At 43.1% G+C, this 16266-nt stretch overlaps 1 protein-coding gene across 2 annotated transcripts in view; it reads right to left on the bottom strand.

Moving 5' to 3' along the window:
• Positions 1 to 4347: 4347 nt before the first annotated feature.
• The window catches only part of RFX8 (regulatory factor X8), a 72430-nt gene continuing 60511 nt past the window's right edge, over positions 4348 to 16266 (bottom strand). For both annotated transcript variants that reach the window (XM_045077687.1, XM_045077688.1), the window contains exons 13-15: positions 14289 to 14403; positions 11711 to 12027; positions 4348 to 6801 (exon numbers count right to left, since the gene is read on the bottom strand). In XM_045077687.1, the coding sequence (XP_044933622.1) occupies positions 6661 to 6801; positions 11711 to 12027; positions 14289 to 14403 (573 nt within the window). In that variant the 3' untranslated portion in view covers positions 4348 to 6660. The remainder of the gene's footprint in view (positions 6802 to 11710; positions 12028 to 14288; positions 14404 to 16266) is intronic.

The following is a 16266-nucleotide window of genomic DNA, read 5'->3' as shown; positions in this document are numbered from 1 at the left end:
TGGAGGCTGAGAAGGCCAAGATCAAGGTGCTGGCAGATTTGATGTCCAGTGAGGGGTATCTTCCTGGCTTATAGATGGCCACCTCACTGTGTTCTCACATGGCCTTTCTTCTTTTTCTCTTTTTATAAGGGCACTAAACCCATCACAAGTGCCCCACCCTCATGAGCATCTAATCCTAGTTTCCTCCCAAAGTCCACATCTTAAAACACTGAGGTCTAGGGCTTCAACATATGAATTTTGGAGGAACACAAACATTCAGCGCATTACAGTGGCATGGACTATTAATAGTGTATGCACAAGTAGGAATTGCTCAGGGCTGTCTATGAAGCGTTTTAAAAATTTTTGGCCTAACCTACGAAATGGGAGAAGATATGTACAAATGACATATCTGATAAAAGGTTAGTATCTGAAATCCATAAAGAATTTACCAAATTCAACAGCCCCAAAATGAATAATCCAGTTAAGAAATGGGCAGAAGACATAAATAGACATTTTTCCAAGGAAGACGTCCAGATGGCTAACAGATACATGAAAAGATGTTCAATATCACTCATTATCAGGGAAATACAAATCAAAACTATGATGAGATACCACCTCCCACCTGTTGGAAAGCTAAAATGAACAAGTCAGGAAACAACAGATGTTGGCAAGGATGCAGAGAAAGGGGAACACTCTTGCACCAGAAAGCTGGTGCAGCCACTCTGGAGAATAGTATGGAGGCTCCTCAAAAAGTTAAAAATAGAGTTACCTTATGACCCAGCAATTGTACTACCAGGTATTTACCCAAAGGATACAAAAATACAGATTCGAAGGGGCATATGCACCCTGATGTTTATAGTGGCATTATCAACAACAGCCAAATTATGGAAAGAACCATTGACTGATGAATGGATAAAGAAGATGTGGTATATATAAACACTGGAAGATTACTTAGCTATAAGAAGAATGAATGCTTGTCATTTGCAAAGATGGACATGGAGATAGAGCATATTATGCTACGTGAAATAAGTCAACCAGAGAAAGACAAATATCGTATGATTTCACTCATATGTAGAATTTAAGAAACAAAGCAGATGAACATAGGGGAAGGAAAAAAAAAGAGAGGGAAGCAAACCATAAGAGAGTCTTAACTATAGAGAACAGCTGAGGTTGCTGCAGGGAAGGTGGGTGGAGGGATGAGTTAAATGGGTGACGGGGATTAAGGAGGACACTTGGGAGGACACTGGGTGTTGTGTCAGTAATGCTGTAAGTGATGAATCACTAGATTCTATTCTTGAAACCCATATTACACTATATGATAACTAACTAGAATTTATTTTTTTGTTATTTTCCATAGAACTTTTATTTTTTATTTTTAAATTTAATTTTATTTAAATTCAATGAACATATAGTGTGTTATTAGTTTCAGAGGTAGAGGTCAGTGATTCGTCAGTTGCATATAACACCCAGTGCTCATTACATCATGTGTCCTCCTTAATGCCTGTCACCCAGTTACACCATCCCTCCACCTACCTCTCCTCTAGCAACCCTTAGGGGTTTTTTTTTTCCTATTAACTAACTAGAATTTATTTTTATTTTATTTTTTTTAAAGATTTTATTTATTTATTTGAGAGAGATTTATTGAGAGAGATCACAAGCAGGCAGAGAGGCAGGCAGAGAGAGAGGAGGAAGCAGGCTCCCTGCTGAGCAGAGAGCCCGATGCAGGGCTCGATCCCAGGACTCCGAGTTCATGAGCTGAGTCGAAGGCAGCAGCTTAACTCGCTGCGCCACCCAGGCGCCCCAACTAACTAGAATTTAGATAAAAAGTTGAAACAAACAGAAATTTTGGCCTGAATCTGCCCAAGTTTTTATTTTAACTTCTAGATAATGGAAAAATAGAATGCAATAGACTAAGTTATATAATTCAAAATGTGGAACACCCCACGGTATGAATAACCCAGTTTCTTCAACAAATAAATGGCATGAAAAATTATGGATGTATGGTTATAGGTATGAAAAGATTTAGGAGACATAAGATGAAGTTTAATCTATTATTATATATAATAATAATATATATATTATAATCTATTACTGAGGTAAGTTGAGAAATCTGGATGTGGGCTAAGTATTAGATGATATGAAAGAATGGATTTTTTTGTTAGGTAAAACATTCTGTTACAGAGATGTCCTGCAGTATTTACTGTTACAATATTTGCAAATCATGCATCTGACAAGGGACTTGTATCCAGAATATCCAAAGAACATCTACAACTGAATAACAAGAAAACAAATAAGCCTATCTATAAATATGCAAATGGGGTGCCTGGGTGGATCATTGTGTTAAGTGTTCAACTCTTGTTTTTGGCTCAGGTGATGATCTTAGGGTGAGATTGAGCCATGTATTGGGCTCCAAGCTCAGAGTCTGCTTAAGATACTCTCTCTCCCTCTGCCCCTCCTGCTGCTCAAATGCTCTCTTCTCTCAAATAAATATATACATAAAATCTTTAAAAAAATCAGTCAATACATACATACATACATACAAATGTACAAAGGGTTTGAACAGACATTTCTCCAAAGAAGTCACACAAATGGCCAATAAGTACATGAGAAAAGGCTCAACATCATTAGTCATTAGAGAAGCACACATCAAAACCACAATGAGATACCACCTCACACTCACTAAGATGCCTATAATCAAAAAGGCAGGGGATAGATATTGGTGAAAATGTGGAACCATTACCATTTCCGATGGGAATATAAAATGGTACAGTCACTTTGGAAAAAGAGTTTGGCTGTTCTTGAAAATGTTAAACACAGAGTTAGCATATGAACAAGCAATTTCATTCCTAGGTATATATACCCAAGATAAATGAAAATGCATGTCCACACAAAAACTTGTACACCAATGTTTGTAGAGGCATTATTCAGGTGGAAATGTCATTATCTACATTTCCACTCAGGGAAAACAACCAAGACGTCCATCAAATGATGAACGGATAAATGAAATGTGATATATCCATACAATAGTATACCATTTGTCAATAAAAGGAATGGTTGCTAGGGGCTGGGGGAAAGCGAGAAGAGTGACAGTTTTGCCCCCAACCTGATCCACACAGCAACCTTCTTTGTCACCTAGTGGATGTGGAGAGGGGGTAGGGTGGAGAGGGCAGAGGCACGTTTACTTCTGATTCACCCTTCCCTGGAGCTTATAAACCTTTGGGTGCTCTGATTTGTGAGTTCTGCTCCTAGATTCCCTACCATGGGTTACTCAGTGACTCTGATTCATTGTCCCACACTTCTAGAAGATCATCACAATTTCTTTTTTCTACTTTCTTCAGATCTCTTTTCAAATTATACCTTGTAAAGGAGACCTTGTTTGAGAACCCTATAAGAAGTAACACCTGTCTCCCCATCACTATCCCCATTATTGTATGTTATTTTTAGTATTACACCTAGTAATAGCAATCACTACCTAAGACATCAGACTTCCGTTAATTAGTTCCGTGTTGGGGTCTTCTACCAGGAATATAAAGGCTGAAGGGGCAGGGATTTGCCTATTTAGTTCCATGATGATCCTTGATGCTTAAAGTATACCTGGTAAAAGAATATACATGACAAATATTTAATTTCAGAATACATCGCCATACATTGTAGATCAAATACCTGTGTTTGTAAGGTCTGTCTGCTGCCAGAGGGTGAGTGGATTCAAATTCAGCATCATCGTGGGTGCAATTTTATGTTCCAAGATCTATGGGCTATTTCGTGTGCTTCTCTTTCTGCAAGCACCATACTGACACTAGTGATGGGCCCTGTGCAGGTTTCTGTTTGTACATGGTGTCATTAGTATTTCTATTTCAAATGACTATTTCAGAAAATACTATTGCTTCTGTGGCAGATGGCTGAGTGAGCCCAGTTGAAGTTCACGAGGTCCAGCCCAGAGCAGCATAGCTGTCTAAGAGACCTGAGGACCAGTGAGGAATAATACACACAGTGTGGCTGTTTTAAGCCATTAAGGATTAGTTTGTCATGCCCAGATTATGAAGTGATAGATGGTGCAAGCAGAAAACAATCTTTGCCACTAGCTCTGTGAATTATTTCTGGCTCTTGGATAAAAACCCAAGTTTGGGGAAGGGGCCAGAGGGTGCTCCTAATTTATGCTCATGTTCATGTTCACATAATAGACCACCAGTAACTTTCAATCATAAGAACTGTAGATTTCACATCTACTTCTTTATGGTTTAAGTGATGTCGTCTTGATCCAATGGTGACTTGGTTTATGTCAAAAGTATGCCCCCAAAGCTGCTGCACTGAGTGCTTATAGAGAGGAAACCCTTAATACTAAGAATTTGCAAAGACTTACCAAGAATGTTCCATCTGGGCGAGGCTACTCTTTGGTGATCTAAAGAGCTCTTTGAAGACCTTGGGACATGAGCTCCTGCTGTGGCGAGGCTACTCCTTGTTGGGAGTAGAGCAACATGCAGGGGCTCCACGATTGAGATCGTCTTCCTCGCCGACACCAGCGCCTCGGCTCTGCTAGCATTGTGTTCTAGCAACAAAATGCTTTCAGTCTGGGCTGGCCACTGGACATAGGCTCTTGGTTGGCTCAGCCGACTCTTCTGAGAACAAACTTGTGGAACTGTACACCTCAGTTAGATTTGGACTTTCTTTCTTTCATCTCCCCTTTGAGTGGAACAGTAGTGTAATTAATCTATCACTGGTTTTGAGTATGTTCTTTCTTTATTGGCTCCTGAAGAGACATTATCCTGGATGCTACTGGCTTGTGACATATTATCATTATAAATTATAATTCCCTCAGTGAATTTTTGTTAAATAAATTATTGGCAAAGACAATCTCAGTCTCTGAGTATAATTTTCCATGAATGAAACAGGAACCATCTCTGTTGAGTAATTAGAATGTCTGATCCAGAGTAATAATCCAAATGTCAAACTCTATTAAGGATAAACATTTCTTCTCTCTCCTGGCTGAGAACCGTGTTGGGTCTTGAGGCCTGAAGTGAGGCAGGAGGATGTGGTTAGATTCTTGGTCTCCTTGCTGGGTCTTCTGCCTCAGCTCATCAGGGAGGTGGATTGAGAGGGGAAAACAAAGATATACATGGTGGAGTAGTCCCATTTTCACATCGGTGCTCGCTGGCCTCAGAGGCTTTCCAGCCTGGCTCACTATCTCTTGAAATCTTTCAGGTTTCTTAGCCATTGTCCCACCAGGAACCTCTAACACAGTCCCCATTATGTGTGCAATGCCTTCTATTTTTAAAAATACATTTTCACACATAACATATATCAGAAAAGTAAATCAAATCATAATGTTCGTGACGCATTTTCACAAGGTGAACACACTTGTATGGCCACCCCCCAGCCAAGAACTGGAAACATTATGAGGGTCCCAGTAGCCCCTTTAACTCCTCTTTCTTACTATCCACCCTCATCTGTACCCTAACTTCTAACCCCAGAGAGAAGCAATTCAGATTAGTGCCTTTGATAAACCTGGTTGGCTTTTTCAAGGACGTTATGTACTCTGCTGGCTCTCAGCTAATCAGTTTACCCCCAAATATGCAAACAAAATTCACTGTTCCCAGACGGATACATCTTGGTGCTACCTTTGTTCCTTGACTCAGTCTCCTACCCCTCCACTTACATGTGAGCAAACAAATGATACGCAGGGTCACTGAACAGTGAGCAAAGGAATATCTTTGAGTTAGTCTTTGACAAACAACTCTCAGAGAGCTTAAGTAATGAGGTAATATATTAAGTGTGGGAGTAGAGGGCCTTGAAAAATGATACTTCTTTAACCAGAAAGATGAATAATTCTTAATGAATCTAGAAACATAAAGTTCTTGTGTTTCTTTAAAATTTCCAAGCATTTAGGGAAATTTAATTCATTTCTTAAATAACATGAGCTCAATAAAATATTCTCCATTATCTCCACTTATGCCAGAAATCATGTTAAGCATGAATTGTTAAATTCCTTTTAAATATTATAATCAGTTACATAAAAATGGGTCTGGTTTTAACAAGGATCTATTCTTAGCTTCAGCATTTCTTAGGATTTTGCAACAAAGAGAGGAATAAAAAGTGATTCAAAGCAGGATATCGCCATTTACTGCAGACACAGTTGGGTTCAAAATTTGACCTCCCTTTAAGAATGTTCTCAATGGACCAATGGGTAAGCCTAACAGTCGGTATCAAATTGCATTTTGTCTGTTCCTCACTGCCTGAGGGGATCTTTCTGCAAATTCTATTTCAATCAAGGCACTACCAAGGGGAAGAAAACTGACCACTGGCTTTCTACTCCTTGTATCAGTTTGTATTCTTCAGACTTTACCTTTCTCCAGAGATCTATTTCTCTACTCCCAACAAGATTCCTCAAATGTCTCTTCTGTTAAGTTCCTGATAAACACACCTGAAAGGCCCCGAAGAAAAGCGATAGAGGCAAAAGTTTTTCTCCAAATCGGTTTATATGATTCATCAAAACGAACTTCTTGAAATACATATAAACGCACCATAGACAACGCTACCTCTATTATGTACATAAAATCTTCTTATCAATACAAAAACTTTAGCATTTAATATATTTTTAAAAGGGAAAATCTATGTTTTCTTACGTCCTATTCAAATAAATAATCTTATATGTTAGCACTGCTTTCCCAGAAAAAAAAAATATTTTCAGAGCTTTGGGGGTACATCTGATATGTGAATTACAAATTTTTGCCCATCTTTTAGGGTTACCAGGGCTTCTTGTCCCACAGGAACGCTGAGTCGGACTGTGCTTCCTGTGGCCTTGTCCTCCAGTAATAGCTGGATGAGCTGCAAGGGGGAAATGTTTTAAAAGGCAAAGATAGAAGGAAAAGTTATTTCCTGTTGCAGGACCCACCATTTATACTCTTCTACCATGCCCTCACCCCACCATGGGATCTCAAGTGGAAGCTTCTGTCTTTATTTGTTCATATTATGGGAGATCTTAATTTCTTTAAGGAATGCTCGGGGCCTGGTGAAGACTTCAAGGAAGGAATCTCAAACCTGAGATGGTACAAGAAAGAGGGCCCATGGAGGGTGAGGCAGGCGGGCTCTCTTTAGGAAAAAGAATGGGCCTGCTGTTTGTGAGTTGCTAAGATCAATCCAGCACTCTTCCATTAAAGACACGAGAGAACGTGGATTCATTGTGAAAATCAAGAAGGAACCTGTGAAATGTCTAAGGGGCTCCATGTGGTTGCAATGCTCGTTCACTTGGGCTGTCTTCCAGATGGATACCAATCCCTGCATTCTTGGCTCAAATTCCCACATAGACTCTCCCTCTACCATTCATCAACTATACCAATAGATAAGGGCCAGGGGGGAACCATGAAAAGAGTCATTGGTTAAATTAACAATCAGTTGGGTAGTAATAGATTTGAGAGATTCACCGATTCTAATGTTAGCTTAGGGCCTACTCTTGGATAAGCCATCTAATTTGCCTGAGCAAGGTTTCCTATCAGAGAAACAAGGATACTATGCTTTCTTTCCCTTAGTTCTGATGGTACTGAGATTAGCATATCCTTGGACATAATTACTTTCAAATGGATAGAGACATATTTTCCTGGTCTGGTTTCATAGATAACCCCCTCCACCTTCCATAAGTGAATATATTTTACAAAGATGTACACAAGACAACTTCAAATGCAAGGTTAGTGAAAGTATTTCTCACTCTTTCTCCCTAAATTTGACAATAACCATCACCACCCAATGAGAGGATGTGTTTCTTCTCTCTCAAAAAAGTGGTCTTTACTTTTGTCCTATAGCTCAAGAGTCCCTTGTTTTTAAATATCTTTGCCATGTTTTCATTCTTGAGTACATGCCCTAAAGTGAAAAATGCATAGTATGTTTTTATTTTTTATTTCTAAATATTTTTTTAAGTGACCTCTATACCCAATGTGGGGTTCAAACTCAAAAGCCTGAGATCAAGATTTACGTGCTCTACAGACTGAGCCAGCCAGGTGACCCTCCGTGTGGTATGTTTTTAAAAGAATATTCTTTATTTAGTATCTGTGATTTTTTTTTTTTTTTTACTTTATTCTTAAACACTCCTGGGCACCTTCCTATGTTGAATGCTGCTGGGGTGTAGAAGAGTGACAGATGGATACGGCAGTCCAGAATGCTGACTCTGGATGTTTTCATAGGTGCAGGGCAGCACTAAATTGTTCAAAGAATGAGGAAGCCACAGATGTGCAGCTGAATGGGCTGTTAACTCGTGGCAGATGAATGCAGATGGGACACAGAGGGTGTGCTTTTTTGTTGATGAGGAGTGCAAATGCTGAATGATAAATGCAATAAAAATTAGATGAGCATAACTTTTTGGTGTTAGAGTGTTTAAGTCATTATAGCTAATTCAGCAGGCATGCACAAACAGAAGCAGGTTTAATTAATCTCTAATGCATATTACTTTGGGTTACCTGAAATTCATCTGCCTATATTGCTTTATTATGTAGTTCAATTAAGTATTTAATGTATTTCTCTACTGTTTCCACCAATTAAATATAGGTCAAACCCCACTGCAACAAACTTTGGAGATGCTAGGGGATTGGGTGGAGTGTCATGGAAAGGGACTCAGATTAAGTTTCTTTGGAGAAATAGTAATGATGACTAATGATTATGGGGTCTTACTACGTTCTAAGAATTTTGCAATCATTGACTTATTTAAACTTCATAATAGTCCTATGGAATTAGATATTATTATTCCCATTTTGTAGATAAGGAAGCTGAGGAACAGATAAATTAAGCAACCTAATCAAGGTTGTCAACTAAGAAGGGAAATTAGGGCATTTGAACCCAGGAAGTTATGTACTAGAATTGCCCACTTACGTTCCCAAATCATCAGAGTCTAAGGTATTTTAAATTTATTCCCAAGTTACTGCTTTTGGAATTAGAGCACATGGTAGCATCTTCTGGGGAGAGAGAGGGTGCTAGGAAGGGACAGAGATCTATGAAGGTTTGAATCCCTACTCTGTCAATTATAGCAAGGTGACCCTGGAAATATTACTCAACCCTTCATGAGCTTCAGTTATGTTATTTGTGAAATGGGGGTAATGTTGGTACATCTCATTGGGTTGTTGAAAAGGTGCATTTAAATGTCCAGCACAAGGAGCTGACAGTGTCTGCTCTCCACCAGCTTTCAACTGTGGCCCAAGAAGTAAAAGTTTACTCCCAGTTACTCTGGTGACCAAGGGCCATGTCAAATTGTCTACAGTCTTAGCTATCTCCCCAACCAGTGAGTGTAGAGATATACACACTTGGAGCTGAGCACCCAGCACAACCGCTTGTCCTGGCAGGGTTCCATAGAATGCTCCAGAGTGTACGGGCCAGCCCTTGTGGGGCCCTGTTGCAAGAACAGGGTACATTGTCCAGAGGGTCAGAGTGCCCGGAGAGACATTCTGCTGGGCACAGCCTGGCCAGTTGGGTCTAAATGGGCCTTCTCTCTGCCAACAGCCCTGATGTACCAGCTTGTGAATGATGCCCTAACTGTCTCCAGCTGTTGCTCTCCTGAGGGGGCCCCGCTTTCCTGCCCCTGCCGCTGGGTCCCTGACTTGAGATCAGTATATCACTATATCCCTATTTTATGCCTGTCATGTCTGCTTCACATACACCTCTCAGGGGAGGTGAGTTTCTTATTTATGGACACACATCTGAATCTACTCCACCAACAGCATCAATGGCCAATGGATATATGAACTTACTATTGTAAGAAAATAAAAACTGTGGGCTTCTGGGTGGCTCAGTCATTAAGCATCTTCCTTGGGCTCAGGTCATGATCCCAGGGTCCTGGGATCAAGCCCTGCATCAGGCTATCTGCTCAGAGGAAAGCCTGCTTCTGCCTCTCCCACTCCCCCTGCCTATATTCCCTCTCTCGTTGTCTTTCTCCTTCTGTCAAATAAATGAATAAAATCTTTAAAGACCACTAACTCTACAGAATGCTCAAATACACTTCCATGATCACAGAGGTTTGGGAAACACCACACACTCTATCTGATTCTCTATCACAATATATGTTAGCTGATTAAAGATTCTTATAAATCCCCAAGAAAACAAAAACCAAAGACAGAATTTGTAAACCTGAGAGGCATTTCTTTTGCTCCTGCTTACATAATTTTTGGCATTCCATCTAAGTAGTGCTCAGTAATAGATTCTCTGGGGGCACCTGGGTGGCACAGTAGGATAAGTGTCCAACTCTTGGTTTCAGCTCAGGTCATGATCTTAGGGTCCTGGGATTGAGCCCCATATCAAGCTCCCTACTCAGTGGGGAGTCTGCTTGTAGATTCTCTCCTTCTCCCTCAGCCCCTTCCCTTGCTCACACTCTCTCTCAAAAAATAAATAAATCTTCATTTAAAAAAAAATTAACAGGGTTTTCTGCACACTGCAGTATTTGGAATGAGGGTTTGTTCAGGAAGGAAAGGTTCTTGGGAGGGTCTGGTTATTGTGAGGACTGTAGGGCATGGACAGTTTCAGGCTGTGACTCATTTCCATGAGCAAGACCACTGTTCACTCCGGTGAAGGGCAACGCCTCTGTCTGGATCTCCTGCCCAACTCAACTCCTCATCTTCTCAAAAGAAGACCAAACTTGAGGGTGCAGAAGAAACACTATGCAAAGTGGCTAAACTTCCAAACACGTCTATAGAAGTTTTAGAAATTAGTACTAAGGTCACTTTTTTTTTTTTTTTTAATTCCAGGTACACCATCCCCTTTCTCCACCCCCCCCGCCCCCGCCAGCTTCCTTGGTCAACAGAGGAGTTTCAGTTGCTTATTCCATCAGGTTGGCTCCTCTTTCTGGCACTCAGAGAGGACCCCCCTCTCTGACCTCTGCAATCTGAGTCCCATTCCCCTTGGGGAGTGGATCACCTCCTCTGATCTCATGTTGTGGGAGAAGAATGGACTGGAGATCAGGCAGGCCAGGTCTCTGATCTCTGTTCCACTATTTACTTGCTGTGTCTTTGTGCAAGTCACTTAGCTTCTCTGAGCCTCAGTGAACTCAGCATGGTATGAAAATGATAAGAGCAGATACTCTGCAGTATTGTAAGGCTTTGAGATAATGCATATAAAGGGTGTATAGTTTGTATTAAAATAGCAATTCTTTTTTTTTTGAGATGGGGAGAGGCAGAGAGAATCTTTTTTTTTTTTTAGAGGAGGGAAGGGCAGAGAGAGAGAGAGAGAGAGAGAGAGAGAGAATCTTAAGCAGCCTCCATGCTTGGCATGGAACTGGACATGGGGCTTGATCTCATGACCCTGAGATCACGGCCTGAGTTGAAATCAAGAGTTGGACACTGAACAGATTCAGCCTCCTAGGCTCCCCAGCAATTCTCATTTTTATATCTTTCAGGATGTACCCCAATTCCATCTTTTCAAAATCCAAAACACCAGAGGTGTGCTCAGTGCTTCTCTCTTAGTTCAGTTAGCTCAGTTAGTCTAACCATGCCTAGTAAGCTGTGGGAAGGTGAGACCCAGGCCATTCAAATATTCCATACCCCTGAGTGTGCCGGGGACCTATCTATGCACCATGAACCTGAGCTGACCAGTGATCAACAGATAAGCTACTATAATCACCTCTGGCAAAATCTCCCAAATCAAAGACAAATCTAGAATTGTGTATTGTTGTCAGTACAAAGTGATCTTTATGGGCTTCCTAACCATGTTAGAGTTCTTATTTTGTTTACAAAGACTGCAGAAGCTGGGGGCCCTGTATCTGTACCTTATTGCCCGTGTCAGCGTCCACCAGGAAGCCCAGGACCCTGAGAACCACACTGCTCACACCCATGGAACATCGGCTCTGGCCCATGTGTTTCAGGGTCACTCGGTGTGGATCTACACTTGGGCTTTCATATTCCTGAGTTGGTGAAGAATCTGGAGGGTGGAAAGGGTCCTGGTCTGGCTGGACAAGAGACTGGTCATCTGGTAGCATTTCCGTGAGATTTCCCACGTCATCGTCTTCCTCTTCCTCTTCTATGCATGACTGAAGTAGATGAGTCACAAATTCCAAAAGCAGCAAATGGAACAGATGCCAGGAGCCTACATTGAAATAACTCCAAATGAATAATTAGATAGACAGATGGGCAAATAAGCAGATTACTCTGAAACTACCAACTTTTCTGAGGCTTTTCATTCCTGTGTAGTGGGGCCTTCTCACACCTGTAGCAGATCCTGGGGGATCCTGGGCAGGCATTCCAAACCCATGAACTCTAGCAAGGTGGCTTTTGGACAGAAAGCACAGATAGCTAAATAGCCTGGCCTTGAGAGGGAACTTAGAGCCCATCTAGTGTGAGGGATCTGACAGAGAAAGAGGTATTATTCCCAGAGCTGGAGAATGTGCCCCTCAGCGCCCCGTGGTTGGCATACGGGGCAGTAAGGGATAGGCTGGGAGGAGATGGGGAGGCAGAGTACGGGAGGGAGCCAGCTGCGGAGAGGAGGCTGGAAATGTAGCGCTGCTTTCCCCATGCTGCAGCCTCCTGCTGAGGGAAGCAGGGAAGAGAGCCTGGCAGGCCTGCAAGGGCAGCTGTCAGGGAGATAGTGTAGGAGCGACAGGAGGGCACGTGACTCAGCTGACCGATCCAAATCCCAAGGGCTTTGGTCTTCCAGGAAAGAAGGATAATTAATGTTCAGCTAAGAAGTGAGGCAGGGTTGGGGGGATGGAGATCTGGCTTATGGCTATCATTAAAAGACACTTTCTTAATGAAGGTAAAACCAGGGCTCTCTACAGATATAAAATGAACATGTGTCAAAGATCTCGTGTAAGTCATTTATTAAAGAGGAAGATGATAAAATGTTGCCAACTGGTTCAAAGGAGAATTCTAAGCACTGAACATGAATAGACAGTAAAGAATGTACACAACGAAGCCCACAGATCTGTCCTCAAGGCTGCACTGTCCACGTTAGTCTGCACTTCCCTTGGGGAGAATCATTTGCATTATTATTGATACAATACAGAGAGCTGTAAAATAACTCAAACACAATGGAAGGTTGGAGATAACTCAGAAGGGTGTGCTGAATCTTCTGCCTATTTCAAAGGCTTTTTGGTCCATTTACAACAAATTTTTGTCCGTTTCAAAACCTTATATAATGTTTGGTTTTGCCTGATGGATCTGGGGGGGGGGTGGATGTCCCCAACCGGGTCTGGAATAATCCTGACCAATAATCCCTGGCCCACTTAACTGTGTGAAGAGGAAAACCCAGTGTAAATACTTTTTTGGACACCATAGGGAGATCCGAAGAGGGTGAGTGGTAGGGTTGGGGGCAACAGCTTCAGGGCTGGGTTTCTTATCATGAGCCCAGCACATGAGCTCTGCTCCATCACTTTGCTCTGGGAGAGCATTAGCATACAGCAGAATCATTTTGGATTCCATGAAATGGAAGAGTCTCATTACTAGTGGGTGTCCCCTACCTGGCAGCTGACAGCAGCCACCATCGAAAGAGTTCCAGAGCATTGGCAATACTGGTCTGCCTATTTGACCAGATAGTTTGCAATGGATGCTACACTTCGCTCTTTCCGCTCTCTCCATACAATGGTGACTGTATCAATCCCTATTCATGAAATTTAAATTTGGGTCCCCCAAAGAACCTATTTCCCCCCCCCCCCATCTCAGTTGGCTCCCTGGGTGCTTTTCTAAAAACACCCAAGCACACAATTCAAAAAAAAAGAGGAGGATTCTTATGCCTCCAGCCATGATGGAGCGGGAAAGGGAAGCTTGGTTAGACTGTTTGATGGACTATCATGATGCCATTAAAAAACAATTATCGTGGGGCACCTGGGTGGCTCAGTGGATTAAGCTGCTGCTTTCGGCTTGGGTCATGATCTCGGGGTCCTGGGATCAAGTCCCGCATCGGGCTCTCTGCTCAGCAGGGAGCCTGCTTCCCTCTATCTCCCTCTCTGCCTGCCTCTCCGTCTGCTTGTGATCTCTCTCTGTCAAATAAATAAAATCTTTAAAAAAAAAAACAATTATCGTGGCTTTCTTCTATGTCTATGTTGTATTTTACAAAAAAAGGTGAAAAGAGGGGAGGCTGGGTGGCTTAGTCCGTTGAGCGCCTGCCTTCGGCTCAGGTCTTGATCCCAGGTTCCTGGGATCAAGCCCTGCTCAGCAGGGAGCCTGCTTCTTCCTCTCCTATTCTTTCTCCCCCTTTGTGCTCTCTCTCTCTTCCATCTTGCAAAAATAAATAAATAAAATCTTTTTAAAAAAAGGTGAAAAGAAGGTGACTGGATTCTATGTAGAACACAGATAATAGCTATCCTGTAATAACATTATTAATTTCAAAATGTCTTGTATTCTCTGACTTACCGAAACTATCTCTGTGGCACAGAGTCATGGCTTTGCTCACGGCCGTGAGAAGGAAATTCCATCTTAGCTGGAAGCCGGCGGCCAATTTGATAAACTCTTCTTTGCTTCTGCTTGGCTATTCCGTTTTTGTGAGGAAAAAAACGCTGGGGTTTATGACAAAATCAGGAAGATCATGTGCCACAGATCACAGTTGCCACGCACAGACGCTCCCACGGGGCCCAGGCGGGAAGGGAGGCAGAGGCACACTAGCCTAGTTCTGGTCTCCCCACATCTCCTGCAGAGATGATTCCAGGGCAGAACTCTTTGAAGTTGGTAGAGAGAAGGAAAGAGGTGGGAAACTGGCCTACATTTTTTGTTTGGATCCCACACAGTTTTTCAAAAGCAGTCATTTGTGAAGGCCAGGAGAGGACTCCCACAGGCAGCCTCGCTCGGCCCACCGGGCAGTTGCCACCAAGAGAGCTGCTGGCTGCTGTGTGCTGGGCAAGTCCGAGAGGGTGCAAATGCGGCTCAGGAGCCCATAGTAAGGAAAGAAAGGGTGCTGATTTTGGAAAGCACGAAGCTGGCCACCTTGCTGTGTGCATGACCTGAGGCCCAGAAGGTTCCACCTGGGCAGCCAGCGGACAGCCTGAGTGGCACTATACTGGGGACTGTGAACTCCACAAAGACGGAGAGTCGCCTTGGGCCGCACTTGCTCTGGATTACAAACCCACAGGATCCTATGAATCTCGTGGGTATGTGTTGGAACGAATGCCCCTAAAGGCTTCCTAAGTCTCATCGTGTATGTGGACCACACATGCGGCCGACCGCAAGTCTCTGAGGAGATGTTGAGACTGGTGAGAAATGAGGGAGCACCCTTTTTCACCTCTGCTGCTCCTCCCTCTGCCCACTGTGAGTGCTCCGGGCTCTGGAAGCTGGTGGACTCCATCCAGGAGCGGCACCCTTGCCCTCTGGGCGCCCAGTCCCCCTGTTGGTGCTTCTGCCCACCTAACTCAGGGCCCCCGGGAGAAGCCCCACTCAACACACACAAGGACACTTTTGAAAAGGCTGGAGAGAAGTAGCCCTGGGTGACCAGCATGCTGCACAAGGGTTCAAACATAAACCCTGAATGCTGTAGTGCATTCCTCTGCTCGCCACCCACGTGGCACTTCAGGCTCCCCTGTTCAGAAACTGCTGCTGGGCCACAACCGCTCTGAAAACTGGGAGAGCCTACCCGTGACCCAGCGGGCCGGCTTCCTCTGCTGACACTGCCAGATGCTGGCCACTGGAGCCATTAGTCATCTCCGACATGCCTCAGGGCTTACATTTTCACAGTCTGAGTATTTTATTGACAATAGTCTGTTTTTTGTCAGCCAAGCTGTTGTACAAAAACAAGTCCTTCAAAGGCATGATTACAAAAATACCATTTTTCTAGCATGCCTCATTTGTGAAGGCTGAAGATATGGGGGTGGAGTCTGGGGAAACACTGAGGGTTACATGGTCTAAAATAGGGCGAGCCTCTTGGGCTGCTTCGAGGTAGGATTGGCATTACTGGGCTCATCTTGGTTCAAGTCAGAGGTGGAGAGAATACCCAAAACAAGGAACAGGGGCTTGAAAACGTCTATGGGTGAAGCTGTCAAATGAACACCTGTCTCCACAGCAACACGACCGGAGACACACTTACACTGTTACCTGTGGGTTTTGCCAAAGCCCAACGAGGAGAGATCAAAGCCATATAGCATCTGGAAGGATTATCACCCAGAAGCAAAGGATGGAAACAGACACCTGCCAAGGGCTGGCACTGACTTTCAAGCTCCCTCCTGCAAAGTTTTCTGGTTTATCTCTAAAGTGTGCAACTGTACTGTCACCTGATGTCTTTGTGGCCTTAGGTTTACCTGTGCCTTTTCTCTGATGGGGAAGACAGGCATGCAGACAGGAACAGGTAGGGCAGGAAGGAGAGAAAGAAATGTGACTGGAGGCTTAACAGAGAAAGCCCAAAGTC

The sequence above is a fragment of the Mustela putorius genome, unplaced genomic scaffold (genome assembly GCF_011764305.1).
Source record: "Mustela putorius furo isolate JIRA1106 unplaced genomic scaffold, ASM1176430v1.1 tig00000224_pilon_pilon_pilon, whole genome shotgun sequence".
NCBI lineage: Eukaryota > Metazoa > Chordata > Mammalia > Carnivora > Mustelidae > Mustela > Mustela putorius.
The sequence above is the reverse complement of the archived record's forward strand: the minus strand, read 5'-3'. Positions and strand labels throughout refer to the sequence as shown.